Consider the following 12,328-nt stretch of genomic DNA (forward strand, 5'->3'; position numbering starts at 1 on the left):
TCAAATTATTTTATAAGTTATTTTATAATAAATTTATAAACTATTTTATAATATTATTAGTCATTAAATTCAATTAAAAAAAAGCCACCTAATCACTCATAAATATCGACATAAATGTTCTTTATTTAATCTTCCTTTCATGAACAATTATATTATTTCACTTATGGCGATAAATGATTTTATACGTTAAAAATTAAATTACTCATTAATGTCAATCCATTTTTTTAGTAACATTTTATAAAATAAAAATATATATTATATTTTACAGAAAATACATAAATTTATTTAAAATAATCATAAAATACGAATATCTGAAAAATTATTAAAAAAGTTACTTCCAACAAAATATTTTAAAAATTAAATTAGATGATTGTGATAAACATGATTTTCCCTCATTTTAATTTTTCTAATCATATTCAATTATTACAAATCAATAAAGTAATATTATAAGATAACTATATTTATAATACATAAAATATTATTTATAAAACTTATAAAATTAATTAATTAATATCCGTGCAGCGCGCGGGCCATTGGGTTGGTCGATTTTATAGCCGGATCGAACTTTCAACTCATGATTTTTGCATCAAATATAAACTAAACCAAACCGATTATAAATGAATTGGGTTGTATTGAGTTCACGAATAATAAAAAAAAAATTAAAAAATATAATTAAATTTAAATACTTTAACATATAAAAATAATAAAATTATATTACAACATATCATTTAATATTTAAAATACATCCACAAACACAATAAAACACTTACATTAATTAAATTAGCAACAATTTCTTCGATATAGTCTAACAACTCAATTTTAACTACATATCAATAGTAAGAATATAATCAAAATATATATGTCAAGGGTTGGATCGCGGATTCATGAGTTCCAAAAATTAAATTCATTATCCAAACCGAACATAATTGAGTTTCAATATATTAGTCCGAGTTAGACCCGAACTTGAATGGGTTAAGTCAAAATACAGATTGAATTGAATTAAGTAACCGAATTTATCCTATCCATGACCACCCTTACACTCTTGTGCATTTAATATTGGCACTCATATTCATATTCGGACAAAATTTTACTTTTTGAACTTAATTTCCTTGCATGTGTAATGTAAGTGATCAACTTAATGAATAGAAAAATGGATATGGATAGATGACTAGCATAGCATGATAAAATCAATAATACATATCTATTAATTATACAAATAGAATAGAAAGAATCATTGACAATATACAAAATTTGATGAAAGTGAAAATGGACCAAAATGATTATTCAGTAACTTGTGCTATGAGTGTAGGTGACAAAGGAATGTCTTCTATACCTCAACGCTATATTCTTCCACCATCCCAACGCCCTAACACTCATCATGTTTCCAATTTCCACCACTCTCCCCATTATAGTTTTGTCTCATTTACAGGACCAATCTCTTAGATCCCAAACAATCAACCAAATTCGAATTTCTTGCAAGAAGATTGGTGCCTTTCAGGTAAAAATATTAATACATGCAATACAACATTTTGACAATTACCACTACTAGAAAAAACAGGATTTAGCGTCGGCCAAATGCCGACGCTAACAGATCCAAACCCGACGCTAACATCGATTTAACTTCGGATTAGGGCTAGGCTAAAACGGTCGTAGCTAAATACTAGCGTCAGCCAAATACCATCAGACGCTATATTAGCATCGGCTTGGCCGCCGCTACGCCTGCGCTATGTGAAAATTTGAAACATCCGACGCTAAAAAAGTGAGTTGGCACGTCAGCCGGGGAGGAAATAGTTGCGTCGGATTGTCGACGCTAAGGTCACGTCAACAAAATCAGTAGCGGCGGCCAGCCGACGCGATTGTCAAAATAAAAGTCAACTAATTTTATAAAGTAGCGTCGGATTGGCATTTAATTTTATAGCCCCTGTTTTGCTGAATTTCATTTTTTTTTAATAATATAATTAATTGCTAATAAACATTAAAAGTGATTCATTGACATTATAACAAACGCACAGAGTATTAAATAACATAACAAAATATCATGTGTTCTGAAATTACAAAATAACAAATAGTATCGAATAACAACTTTAACAAAGTGATCTAATACATAATTGTCAACCAATTACTACCAAAAGTAACCATAACTATGACATTAAGGTTCGTGAAGCGACGCGTCGTCCAAATTATGATCGTAATGAGGATGCGAAGGAGGATGACTCGCAATACATGATCCACCAGCTGATTGACGGTGCAAAGCGTCAATTTTATCGCCAAAAAATTGCTTTAATGCATCAAAATCATTCTCTAACTTCTTTGTACGCTCCCTAGCCTCTTCGGCGACCTTGGTAGCCACTTGAGCTTGGGCCAATGCATCCTGAGCAATTTGTTCAGCTCTAATTCTAGCTGCCTTCTCTGCTTCTAAAGACATCCCAGTCATAGAATTAGAAGGATTCTGGGAATGTTGTGTAAGCGATACACACCCCTGTCGGACGTTAATGGACAAGTCTCCCGTACCATAAACTCGACCACGAGTGCAACCCCCTGCAGATTCAGTCCATAACTTAAGTATTGTCCCTCCATCTACCTCTTTACCACTTTCTTCACTTGTTTCGCCAATTTGTGTTTGTACTTCCTCCAATTTTTTTTTAAATGTTCCCTGATAAATGGAATAAATTAATAACGTAATATATGATCAAATTTCTAAAATAAATTAAACAAGTGTATAATAAAGGGATTGTTCTTCTAGGTATAAATGACATCATATTATTTTTTGGTTGATTTGTAATATAAAGAATTTGCATAAAGAATTTACATAAATAAAGAACATACATAGGTAGATTCTGCGCGACTATCAACACAAGCGCCATTTTTTCTCTTATGGGTTGTCAAAAATAACTCATCTGGAAGTAAATCTCTTTGAAGGTTATTGCTCTACAAATAAAATCAAGATTATTGGATCACAACTCATAATTAGAAATCATAACATTAAATTGTATTAATTTTAAGTAAATGTAAATTTAATACATACGAGCTCAATCGCAACATCAATATGAGCTTTGCGGCCTGAGGTGTGCACAATCCTACTACTAGTCGAACCACCCCTTGTTTCAACCATTGGCTTCACTTCTCCGTGTTCAGTCCAAATCCAATAATCTGGTTGAAATCCATCCCGGTACAAGTGAAGTCTAACAGTAGTTGCTGCAGATATCTTCATACACTTGCATTTTATGCACGGACACCTTATCCCTCCCTCAGATATACAAATCGGTTGTTTCAAAGCCCTCTTCACAAAATCTTTAACACCACTAACATACTCCTCTTTCAATCCGCGTCTATTTTCATGTACCCTATTGTACATCCAAGTACGATCCATTTACTATAAGACCAAAACTTAACTTGTCAATCACTAAATAAGTTTGAAAAATTAGTTAGAGATTAATATTCAAACAGTAACAGAATTTCCAATTTATATCATGGCATTGCATAACAATGCAACTAACTAATTAGTTAGATAATTAGATTGAAAACAAATTATAGGCATCAGATTATAACTTGCATTGAACATCAGGTTTTAGTTTAGTTAGATTGCACTTTTACAGAGTTCGGCGAGGTTTTCCAAATTCAGCATGTACACCAACAAACAAACTCAACAACATCCATATTAATAACAAAGTATAATTAAATTAACAACATCCATACCTTTCAAGTGCTTATAATCCTTCCCCCTCCAAACTACGATTTGTTGTTTATCGAAATTCACCAGGATACAAGGGATCAGGTTCTGCATCAATGCATTTGGGATAGTTAGAAAGCAACAATTTACAAAACCAAGCAGAAAAATGAACCAGAAATGCAGAAAACCTTTATATGTTAGCATGATATAAACCTTTATATATATGACAGTATATAAAAATTAAATTCTATATTTACATTTTTTTAAGCAAGCTAACAACTTTGTAGAATACTAATTCTAAAAGAATCCTAATCATCTACAAGATTAAAAGAGAAAGATAATAGAATGAGTTGGTTTATAAACGTGAAACACGCTGTCCATTTTTTTTTGGAACTTCATATATATTTTTAGTGTATGAAGCGAATTACGCCAACCTTTAGCTTTTCTATAAAAGAGTAAAGAGCTGGAGTGATACTACATAAATTACTTTCTTAATAAATTCATTTTCATTATTAAAAAACAAAACAAAACATATAGTATTAAAAAACAAAACAGAAATTCTCTTTTGGTTTTAATTAATTAATGATCATATGAGGGAGAGTAATTGTTATATCTCAAAGAGCTAGACTGAACATAGAAGCATAAAGGAGAAATATTATGTTAGTAGCACAGTGCCTAGAACATATAAAGGTTAGATACATAAATCTGAGTAGAAGCTTACAGATTCGTTACATAGAACTGAACAAGAAAGCTGTAGTATAATTTCAGCAGTAAATGAATGAAAACCAAATGCTTCACATGCAGTAAATGAATGAAAACCAAAAGATGTCTTCTCTTATCCAAATAATATTTAGTCGATTAAGTTCTCTCTTAGCCCCTAATGCTTCACATGCAGTAAATGAATGAAAACCAATACTTAGAAAACCAGGAAATCATGAATGAAAACCAGGAAATGAAAATCAAACAAGAAATGAAATCAAACAGGTCAGAGACTTCTCAACTGATAGTCGTGCAATGATTTATTCAATAATTGTGTGATGTGAGTCCAAAGTTATACTTTGTCAGGGAAAGAAAAATCAATACTTAGACTTGCAGATTAGTATCATAAGTGAGACAGATTAAATTAAGGACTTTATATCATGGCATTGCATAACAATGCAACTAACTAATTAGTTAGATAATTAGATTGAAAACAAATTATAATCAAATTAATAACAAAGTACACCAACAAACAAAGTATAATTAATTTACAGAATTTTATGTGAATTAGTTACTTTAAATGTGAGCTTAATACTGAGAATAGTGTACGAAGGTGAAGAAGGCCATGACAACTCTTGTTTGAAGAATGAAACAGGAAATTCAATTTCTAGAGCTGATTTTGACACAAAAACACATAATATCCTCAATTTCTACTTGCAAATATCATACAGGAAGCAGGAACAAAGTAATCAATCTCGACCAGTAAGTGAAACATAACACTCATTATTTTTTTCATTCATTTTTAAGGCTGCTTGCTTGTTATATTATGGTTAATCTTCAAGAAAAAACAGGGACAAGTCATTGCCTTTAACGTGTCTTTTACCCTCATTTATTAAATTGATTACTTTCTTTCCTATCTATTTGAATTCAAAAAACAGACACCCATTAATGCAAACATACCTACATATACAAGATAAAACCAAAAGAATAAGATTGATGCAATGAAACAAGTGGCAATAATTTGGTTTATTAGATCATCGGATCATCCGTTCTCACCATGGCACAAGTAACCATGTCAGGCAGAGGCATAACTACAAAGTCCTATGATAGGGACCATAAATTTCAAACATAAAAAAATTTCCATTTTATTTTTGCTTAACCTTTGAATTGTATAGTATAGGCAACTTGTTTTCTTCAAATCCTTTAATCAATTTAGTTTGGAGTCTATCTATAATTGATTATTCATCTAAGTTTCAACACCATCCTAGATAGCAGTGTTAGAAATATAATATAAAATCATTCATGTCTCTTAACTTGCAATGTAAATGCGAAGGTCCAAAAATAATCGGTTGAAATTGAAATTCAACTTCTTAATTACAAGAAAGGGGTGTTATTACATCTTATGAGGATAAAATGAGAAAAAATAATATTAAACAGGTACTGCAGCACCAGAAATATATACTGAAATATTGACAGATCACAGATCCACATGCAACTTCATATATGTTCAACCTTCTAACACAATAATCACATAGCAAGTCAATGATTGCAGCAAGGAAAATGACTTACAGGGAAAATTTCTAAATGTGCAGGCCAAGTAGATAGTTTTTTCTTCCCAGGGCGAAGAGTTTTTACCACACGATGGCAGCAGTTCTGTTTTGAGACAGATTTAATTAAGCGACAAAACACAGAAAGCACACATTAATCAGACCATCAAAGCCAAACAATCAAACCAGAAATGACACATTCAGAACACAGAAAGCACACAAAAACAGAACTTCTAATCTTGGTTCTAAAAATCACACATTCATCCACATTATCACTAAAAATCAGAAAGCATAACTTCTAATCTTGGTTCTAAAAATCACACATTCATCCACATCATCACTAAAATCAGAAAGCATAACTTCTAATCTTGGTTCTAAAAATCAAAACTTCTAAAAATCAGAAAGCATAACTAAAAATCTGAAATAACAGAAAACGTCAAACCAGAAATTCCAATCTTGGGAAAAAACGTGAATGGCTACCTTGAGAGTGAGACAGCGACCACAGATGAGAGCGCGGGTTCGAGAGGCGGACGGTTCGAGAGGGATTTGATGACGGTGACGACACTGAACAGTGATGGGTTCGAGAGGGGGACGGTGACGAGTCTGAGAAGGGGACGGTGACGAATCTGAGAGGGGGACGGTGACGAGTCTGAGAGGAGGACGATGACGACTCTGATCGTTCGAGAGGGGGACGGCAACGATGAGAAACAGTGAGAGAAACAGTGAGAAAAGGGTTCAAAACATAGGAGAAGGGTTTAGGCACAATCTGATTTTACGATTTACGATCTAAGGGCACAATCTGATTTTACAAATAATATTAAAAAATTTAAAAATAAATTAGCGTCGGCGACACCGACGCTACATACTAAAATAAAAAATAAAAATTTAAAAGAATAAACTAATGTCTGATTTATTTTACATAGCGTACAGTCAACAAAATTAAAAATCAGCATTTATTGCCTTAGCGTCGGAGAGGCCGACGCTACATAGCGTCGGAGTCAGTGACCGACGCTATAATCTACAGCTAAAATGTAATTTTCTAGTAGTGTATATTGTTCTAGATTATTAACATTTTATTCTCTGCATTCACACATCTTCAATTTACATATGACACTTATATTGTTGTAGATTATTAACCATGGAATTGATCTGTCAACAATAGAAGATGCTCTGAAAGTTGCAACAGAGTTCTTCAACCCCACTAATGATGAGAAGATGTGCTTATTTTCTGATGGTGTTCGTAAACCGGTAAGGTATGGAACAAGCCTTGATCAAGCCAAGGATGAAGTTTACTGCTGGAGAGATTTCATCAAACATTACTCTCATCCAATATCTGATTGGATTCTTATGTGGCCTTCTAATCCATCCAACTTTCAATGAACAATAAATTAATTAAAACAACTTTTACTGATATCAAAAGCTTGGAAAATAAAATAGAATGGTTAAGTTTCATTTTTTTTTAAAATAGATTAAGCGATGGTAGAGTGCAAATAGCAAATGGATCCTCAATAGTCTTTCTAATTTTTCGGTGAAGATTAATCTAACTACTAAGAGATTAAACTCTCAACAAACATTTTTAGTGAATTCTCACTTAATTTGTATATTATTCTAACATATGAGAGATCAACACTACAGTTGTCGTTAGATTAATCAAACCTAAATTAGATATATATAACATCCACACTTCAAATTGAATATATATATATATATATCTTGCAATGATCTTATATTTGTTAACAATGAAAAGAGGAAGAAAGAGGAAGAAGAGAAAACAACCACTCTAGGGTTTCATATGATATAATAAACCAAAACTGAAGTTAATAGGGTTACAATGAGTATATATAGAGGAAAATAGAAAATATCTAAAATACCCTTACTACTAATATATAATAATATTATCTAATATCTCCCCTCAAACTCACGATGCATTAACATGGAGCATCGAGAGTTTGTCAACTAAAAAACGGAAACGTTTAATGGAATGCATCTTTGTGAACAAATCAGCAATCTGTAAAGAAGAAGGGACAAATGGTAGAGTAATAGTTCCATGCTGAAGATGATGACGAGTAAAATGACAATCAATCTCAATGTGTTTGGTGCGTTCATGAAAGACCGAGTTGTGAGCAATTTGAATAGCACTCTTGTTATCACAGTGCATCGGAGTTGGCTCAGCAAGAGAGATACCCATATCAGACAAAAGCCAACGCAACCAAATTATTTCAGCGGTAGTGGATGCCATAGCACGATATTCAGCTTCTGTAGAAGAGCGAGAGACAATGTCTTGTTTCTTACTCTTCCAAGAAATAAGAGAGTCTCCAAGAAAGATACAAAACCCTGTGGTGGATTTACGATCAGTGGTATCACCAGCCCAATCAGCATCAGAATAAGCTCGTAACTCCAATGAGGATGACGATGGAAAGAGAAGACTTTGAAATTGAGTTCCTCGAAGATAACGAAGAATCCGAAGAACTGCTGCCCAATGTACTGTAGTGGGGGAGACAACAAACTGACTAACAACATGAACAGCATAAGCAATGTCAGGTCTGGTAATCGTAAGATACACTAAGCTGCCAACCAAAGTACGATACAAAGTGGAATCTGGTAAAGGAACACCATCCGAGGGAGCATATTTTACATTCAACTCAAGAGGAGTATCTGCTGCTCTAGTATCAGAAAGACGAGCCTGATCAAGAATGTTGGCAATGTACTTGGATTGAGAAAGAAGGTAGCCTCTAGGAGAGTAGGCAACTTCAATCCCCAAGAAATAGCGAAGAGTTCCCAAGTCCTTCATCTCAAACTGTTTGGCTAACTGCAATTTCAACTCATTAATTCCACTAACATCATCACCTGTAATAATCATATCATCAACATATAGAGAAAGTATAATGCGACCGTAAGTGGTGGACCTTATAAACAATGCAGAATCATGTTCACTAGAGCAAAAACCAAGAGAAGTGATCATAGTAGAGAATTTCTCAAACCAAGCTCGAGGAGCCTGTTTAAGACCATATAGAGCCTTTTTTAACTTACATACTTCCCCTTGATTATGAGAAACTTCTTGCGGAGGGACCATATAGACTTCTTCGTGAAGCTCACCATTTAAAAAAGCATTTTTGACATCCATTTGAGAAATATGCCATTGACGAATAGATGCAACTGCAATAAGAGTACGAATAGTGGTCATCTTGGCTACAGGAGCAAAAGTTTCTTCATAATCCATACCATATTGTTGAGAGAAACCCTTAGCAACAAGACGTGCTTTGTAGCGCTCAACTGACCCATCAGACTTAGTTTTGATCTTGTATACCCAACGAGACCCAATAGCACGTTTTCCAGGAGGAAGAGGTACTAATTCCCAAGTATTGGTTTTGTGCAATGCAGAAAGTTCTTCTGCCATAGCCTGCTGCCAAAGAGGATCAAGAACAGCCTCTTTATAGGAAGAGGGTTCAGAAAAACTGTGAATATAGGTTAAGAAAGAAACAAACGAAGTTGAGTAAGTGGAATAGACAAAATCAGGTAACTGAGTAGACTTACGTTGACGAGAGGGGTAACGAGGAAGATCAACAATCGCAGGAGGTGGTTGAACAACCGGGGGGCCAAGAGGGATGTCATCATGTGGAGTAGTAGTATTTGTCCTGCAATTCTCAATAGTACAATCACTAGAAGCGCTATCATTAGGACCAAACGGATCAATATGGGTTAGTTCAGAACTCTTAGTAATCTGCGAATCAGAGGAAACAGAGTAAAAAGGAATGTGCTCAAGAAAAACAACATTACGAGATACATAAAGTTTTCTTGCATGAGGATCATAACAACGATAACCCTTTTGACCATCCCCATAACCAAGAAAAACACACATGGCTGAACGAGAAGACAACTTACTGCGCTCTACTTGAGGGCGAAGAACAAAACAAGTAGAACCAAAAACTTTCAAAGAATGATAATCAGGGGTGGAAGCATACAATTTTTCAAATGGAGACAAACCTGATATGATAGAGGACGGAATTCTATTAATAGCATGAACAGCAGTAAGAACTGCTTCTCCCCAAAACTCACTAGGAACTGAAGCAAACAACAAAAGGGAACGAGCAGTCTCTATAATATTACGGTGTTTCCTTTCAGCAACTCGATTTTGTTGAGGAGTATCAGTATAAGATGTTTGGTGGAGGGTGCCATCATAAGCAAGTAATTCCGAAAATTTATTAGAGGTATATTCACCACCTAAATCACAACGAAAACACTTTATAACAGAATTATGTTGAGTTTTGACCATTGCACGAAATATATGATAAATGTCAAAAAATTCAGACCGATTTTTCATAAGATAAACCCAACAATAACGAGTGTAATCATCAATAAACGAAACATAATATCTAGATCCACCTTTGGTGAGCACCGGTGATGGACCCCAAACATCAGAGTGAACTAAATCAAAAGGCGCATATGAAACGGAAACACTTTTACTAAACGGTAAAGCTGGAAATTTAGCAAGTTTACAACCACAACAATCTGAGATATCACAGGGTTTTAACTTTCCTAAGGCTCCAGTAGAAGCCAAATATTTTAATCTAGAAGCAGAAACATGTCCAAGGCGAGAATGCCATAAATAAAAACTAGAAGATAATGAATTCAAGCGAAAACTAGATAATAAGTCAGCAGTAGTTGTTGAGGCTGCAATATCTGGGAGTCGTAGTTCATCCAAAACGTAAAGTCCCCCCTGTCTATGGCCTGTCCCAATCAGCCTCCCGGAATGTGGATCCTGCACACAACAAGAAGTGGAAGAAAACGTAACCGAATAACCGAAATCACATATTTGACTAACAGAAGCAAGACTCAAAGTAAGATTAGGAATATAATAAACATTAGAAAGAGACAAGTGAGGTGTGGAGACAGAACCAATGCCTGCTAGAGGCATAGGAGTGCCATCAGCAGTCATAACTGACACAGACGATGCAGGTTTCACAGACACAAAAGATTTATCATTGTATGTCATATGATGAGATGCTCCAGAATCAAGAATCCATATGGAAGGAGATATACCTGACATACCAGAGGAGTTCAAACCTTTAGAAGAGGTGGTAGACATGGCATGTGATTGAGTGGCAAGAAGTTTTTGAAGTTGTTCTGCAATATCATATATTTGAGAAGCAATCTCAGATGGGTAAATAGAACCAGAACTAGAGCCAATGGTAGGAGGAGCAGAAGCAACAACATTGGACGATGACCCCCTAAAATTCTTCTTATGTGTTCTCCCCAATTTCGGACAATGTGCTTGAAGAGATTCATCCTTAGCATCAGCCATAACAAATAATGACAGGAAAATACGACAAATACAATCACTGAGACAAAATAAATTAGGGATAATTTGGTGTTGTGCGAGCCCGATTTCTCCCTCTCCAGACGTCGTTTCGCGCGATCCGACCGTTGAAGACGAAGACCTAAATGTTGCGAACCTGCTGTCCAAAAATCAGCCCGATCCAACGGTTAACGAATGCGCAATCGATGTTTTTCTGAGACTGATTTAACAAAATCAGGAATAGGTTACTCTTCTCTTTTCTCTTTTGGTGGTTGTCTTTCCTATCAAAATAGTATCTCTCTTCTCTACGGTAGATCCCAAAATCAACCAAAGCTCTTTGATACCATGTTAACAATGAAAAGAGGAAGAAGAGAAACAACCACTTTAGGGTTTCATAACATATAATGAACCAAAACTAAAGTTAATAGGGTTACAATGAGTATATATATAAAAGAATAGAATTGTCTAAAATATCCTTACTACTAATATATAATAATATTATCTAACAAGTATATGTATTAATGTTTCGTAATATATAACAATTGACTTGTAAAAATATATGTACAAAATGAATGTTGTTTTCAGGGAGAAGATGGGAAAGTATACCGTGGCAGCACAAGATTTACAAAAAGAATTAAAGAAAATAATATTTGAAAGCTAGGATTAAACCAAAGTTACTTACATGAAAAAATAAATGGTGAGTCACAAGTGGTAGCAGTGAATTGCTACCCTGCATGTCCTGAACCAGGACTCACCTTAGGTATCCACCCTCACTCAGATTATGGATCCATAGCACTTCTTCTCCAAACCGTTCAGGGCTAGAAATTGAAGATGCAAACAACAATTGGGTTTCTGTTCCTTTTGTTAATGGAGCTTTGGTAGTGCAATTGGGTGACCAAATGGAAGTTCTTAGCAATAGTTAATAGACATGAGAAGAGATAGTCCATAGTGAGTCTTCATAGTTTTGCTATGGACAAAATGATTGGTCCAGCATTTCAACTTGTTGATGACTTGCATCCAAAGTCTTACAAGGAGTTTAGCTTTACGAATTTTCTTGATTTCCTCTGCTCCAATGATGTTTCAAAGGTAAGGTTTATTGACACTTTGAAAGTATGA

At 34.4% G+C, this 12,328-nt stretch overlaps 1 protein-coding gene and 1 pseudogene across 4 annotated transcripts; one reads left to right on the forward strand and one right to left on the reverse strand.

The window, feature by feature from the left end:
• Positions 1-1,266: 1,266 nt before the first annotated feature.
• Positions 1,267-12,328, forward strand: LOC140919838 (2-oxoglutarate-dependent dioxygenase 21, chloroplastic-like; annotated as a pseudogene).
• On the reverse strand, positions 1,970-6,707 carry LOC101507260 (uncharacterized). 4 transcript variants are annotated; one of them, XM_073365670.1, is made up of 6 exons: positions 6,397-6,707; positions 5,939-6,022; positions 3,697-3,778; positions 3,026-3,344; positions 2,827-2,928; positions 1,970-2,653 (listed from the first exon to the last, which is right to left on the reverse strand). In XM_073365670.1, the coding sequence occupies exons 4-6, from the start codon at positions 3,209-3,211 to the stop codon at positions 2,150-2,152; spliced, it is 792 nt and encodes a 263-aa protein (XP_073221771.1). In that variant the 5' UTR covers positions 3,212-3,344; positions 3,697-3,778; positions 5,939-6,022; positions 6,397-6,707; the 3' UTR covers positions 1,970-2,149. The 4 variants fall into 4 exon arrangements, with proteins under 4 accessions (XP_073221771.1, XP_073221769.1, XP_073221772.1 ...); XM_073365668.1 differs by having other exon boundaries at positions 3,026-3,373; XM_073365671.1 differs by lacking the exon at positions 5,939-6,022.

The sequence above is a fragment of the Cicer arietinum genome, chromosome 3 (genome assembly GCF_000331145.2).
Source record: "Cicer arietinum cultivar CDC Frontier isolate Library 1 chromosome 3, Cicar.CDCFrontier_v2.0, whole genome shotgun sequence".
In the NCBI taxonomy this organism is placed as follows: Eukaryota; Viridiplantae; Streptophyta; class Magnoliopsida; order Fabales; family Fabaceae; genus Cicer; species Cicer arietinum.

Bases quoted from the DNA above. Each gene is read 5' to 3' on its own strand.
- LOC101507260 (XM_073365669.1), bottom strand. From the start codon at position 3,370: ATGGATCGTACTTGGATGTACAATAGGGTACATGAAAATAGACGCGGA. The intron at 2,929-3,025 runs GTATGTATTAAA...TTTTATTTGTAG, and splicing joins TTGATGTTGCGATTGAGCTC to AGCAATAACCTTCAAAGAGA. The intron at 2,654-2,826 runs GTATGTTCTTTA...TCCATTTATCAG, and splicing joins GTCGCGCAGAATCTACCTAT to GGAACATTTAAAAAAAAATT.